The sequence below is a fragment of the Myiozetetes cayanensis genome, unplaced genomic scaffold, assembly GCF_022539395.1.
Source record: "Myiozetetes cayanensis isolate MyiCay16 unplaced genomic scaffold, myiCay2020 scf2-11, whole genome shotgun sequence".
In the NCBI taxonomy this organism is placed as follows: Eukaryota; Metazoa; Chordata; class Aves; order Passeriformes; family Tyrannidae; genus Myiozetetes; species Myiozetetes cayanensis.
In genome coordinates, this window is record NW_026087411.1 from 47,535,266 (window position 1) to 47,536,847 (window position 1,582).

At 51.8% G+C, this 1,582-nt stretch overlaps 1 protein-coding gene across 1 annotated transcript; it reads right to left on the reverse strand.

Moving 5' to 3' along the window:
• Positions 1-682: 682 nt before the first annotated feature.
• SF3B5 (splicing factor 3b subunit 5) lies at positions 683-1,224 on the reverse strand. Its single transcript, XM_050316507.1, has one exon. It carries the CDS (start codon positions 1,135-1,137, stop codon positions 877-879), a length of 261 nt encoding a protein of 86 aa, XP_050172464.1. The 5' UTR covers positions 1,138-1,224; the 3' UTR covers positions 683-876.
• Positions 1,225-1,582: the final 358 nt, after the last annotated feature.

The following is a 1,582-nucleotide window of genomic DNA, read 5'->3' on the forward strand; positions in this document are numbered from 1 at the left end:
TTTCTCTAAGCAACATATCTCTAAGTTTTACTCGGAGGTCTTTCCATTCATTAGAATTCAAAATTTATTTTTACTGCAATAGAAATAGAAAGTGAATAGAAAGCCTATTTTAAGTGACAAATCAGAATCAACATGAATTCAATATGCAATCTAAGACTGTGTCACCTCAAGGCATTTTACTTCAAAATACTAGTAAATAACTCTCATGTTCTTATTCCATATTAACAGTGCTGAACCCCACGTTAATACTCTAGTTTGGCGTAATGTAGAAAAAAATCAAATGCTGTATGACTAGAAATTACAAAAAAAAGGGTAGCTAGGTTGGATCAGAGAGGATCAAGGTTTTAAAAACTTGAAAGTACAGGAAAGAGGAAGACAAGGCAAGAAAATGGGATTTAGAGAAAAGCTGTTTTAAGAGATTTAAAGCACTAGAGCAACTGACTGAAGCTATACCACGAGCCACCGAACACATTAATGCTAACAACAACTCAGACCCTCTGAGTACCAGCAAGCTTCCCCTCACTCCACAAAACAACAGAGTTCTGTAAGAAAGCATCAATCAGCCTGGCCGGGAAAATGCTATCTGTGAAGTATCCGAGACTTGCACCTCGGATGGTTGCACTGAAACCCTTAACACCGAGCAACAGCGTTCCTTTTGCAACAAAAAGCTCTTACTAGCAGATTATAAAACAGAACATTAGAAATGCCCAGCAGGCTTTATTGTTTTCCATTTGAAAAAAAATCGGAAGGGCTGTAGAGTCAGAGGAGCCGGCGCTGTCCGGAAACAGGCATTTTACAAGACCTGCCCCCGTCAGTGCTTCGAGGGACCCACGGGGGAGGGCGGCGGCGGGGCAGGAGGATGGTGGAGGAGGCGGCCTAGGACTCGTCGGGCTTGTCGGCGGGCGGCCCGCAGGGCTGCAGCATCTTCTCCATCAGGTTGAAGCGGACGCGCGCCTTGCTCTCGTTCTCGGCGATGGCGAAGTAGTTGAGCAGGTCGAAGTGGCCCATGTAGGAGCAGTACGAGTCCCGGTGCTGGTTCACCAGCCACTCCCACTTGGTGGTGTCGGCGTGCCCCGTGCCGATGTACTTGGACTGCAGGTGCTCGAGCTGGCTGTGGATAGTGTAGCGGTCCGTCATGGCGCGGCGGGGCGAGGGACGGCGAGAGGGATGGCGAGTGCGACTGCGAGTGCGATGGTAGGCGGAGGTGACGCGCCCCGGCACAGGAACCCTGTTCCGGCGGGAGCAGCGGCACTCCCTCGGCTTTTCCTGCCGCGGAGCCCGACGGGAGAGCGCCGGGAAAGGCCTCCCGGGAGCTGTAGTTCCTCTGCGCCCCGCCCTGGGGGCTGGGGGCTGCGGGGCGGGCCCTGGCGTGGTTAAATATTGATCTTGTGATAAAATAAAATAATTTACAACCCCAGGCCGGCGTCTGCAACACGTCGTTGTTTTAAGGCACGCACTTGAGGATTAAGGCCTGGCTCCGGACCTCGCGTTCTCGGCGCGGGTGCAAGGCTGCGCCCCAGTTAAGCCAGGCGCTTGACTGAGCGCCGGTCTCAAGCCCCGAGCCTCCAGTTACTTTGTATAG

Bases quoted from the DNA above. Each gene is read 5' to 3' on its own strand.
- SF3B5 (XM_050316507.1), bottom strand. From the start codon at position 1,137: ATGACGGACCGCTACACTATCCACAGCCAGCTCGAGCACCTGCAGTCC.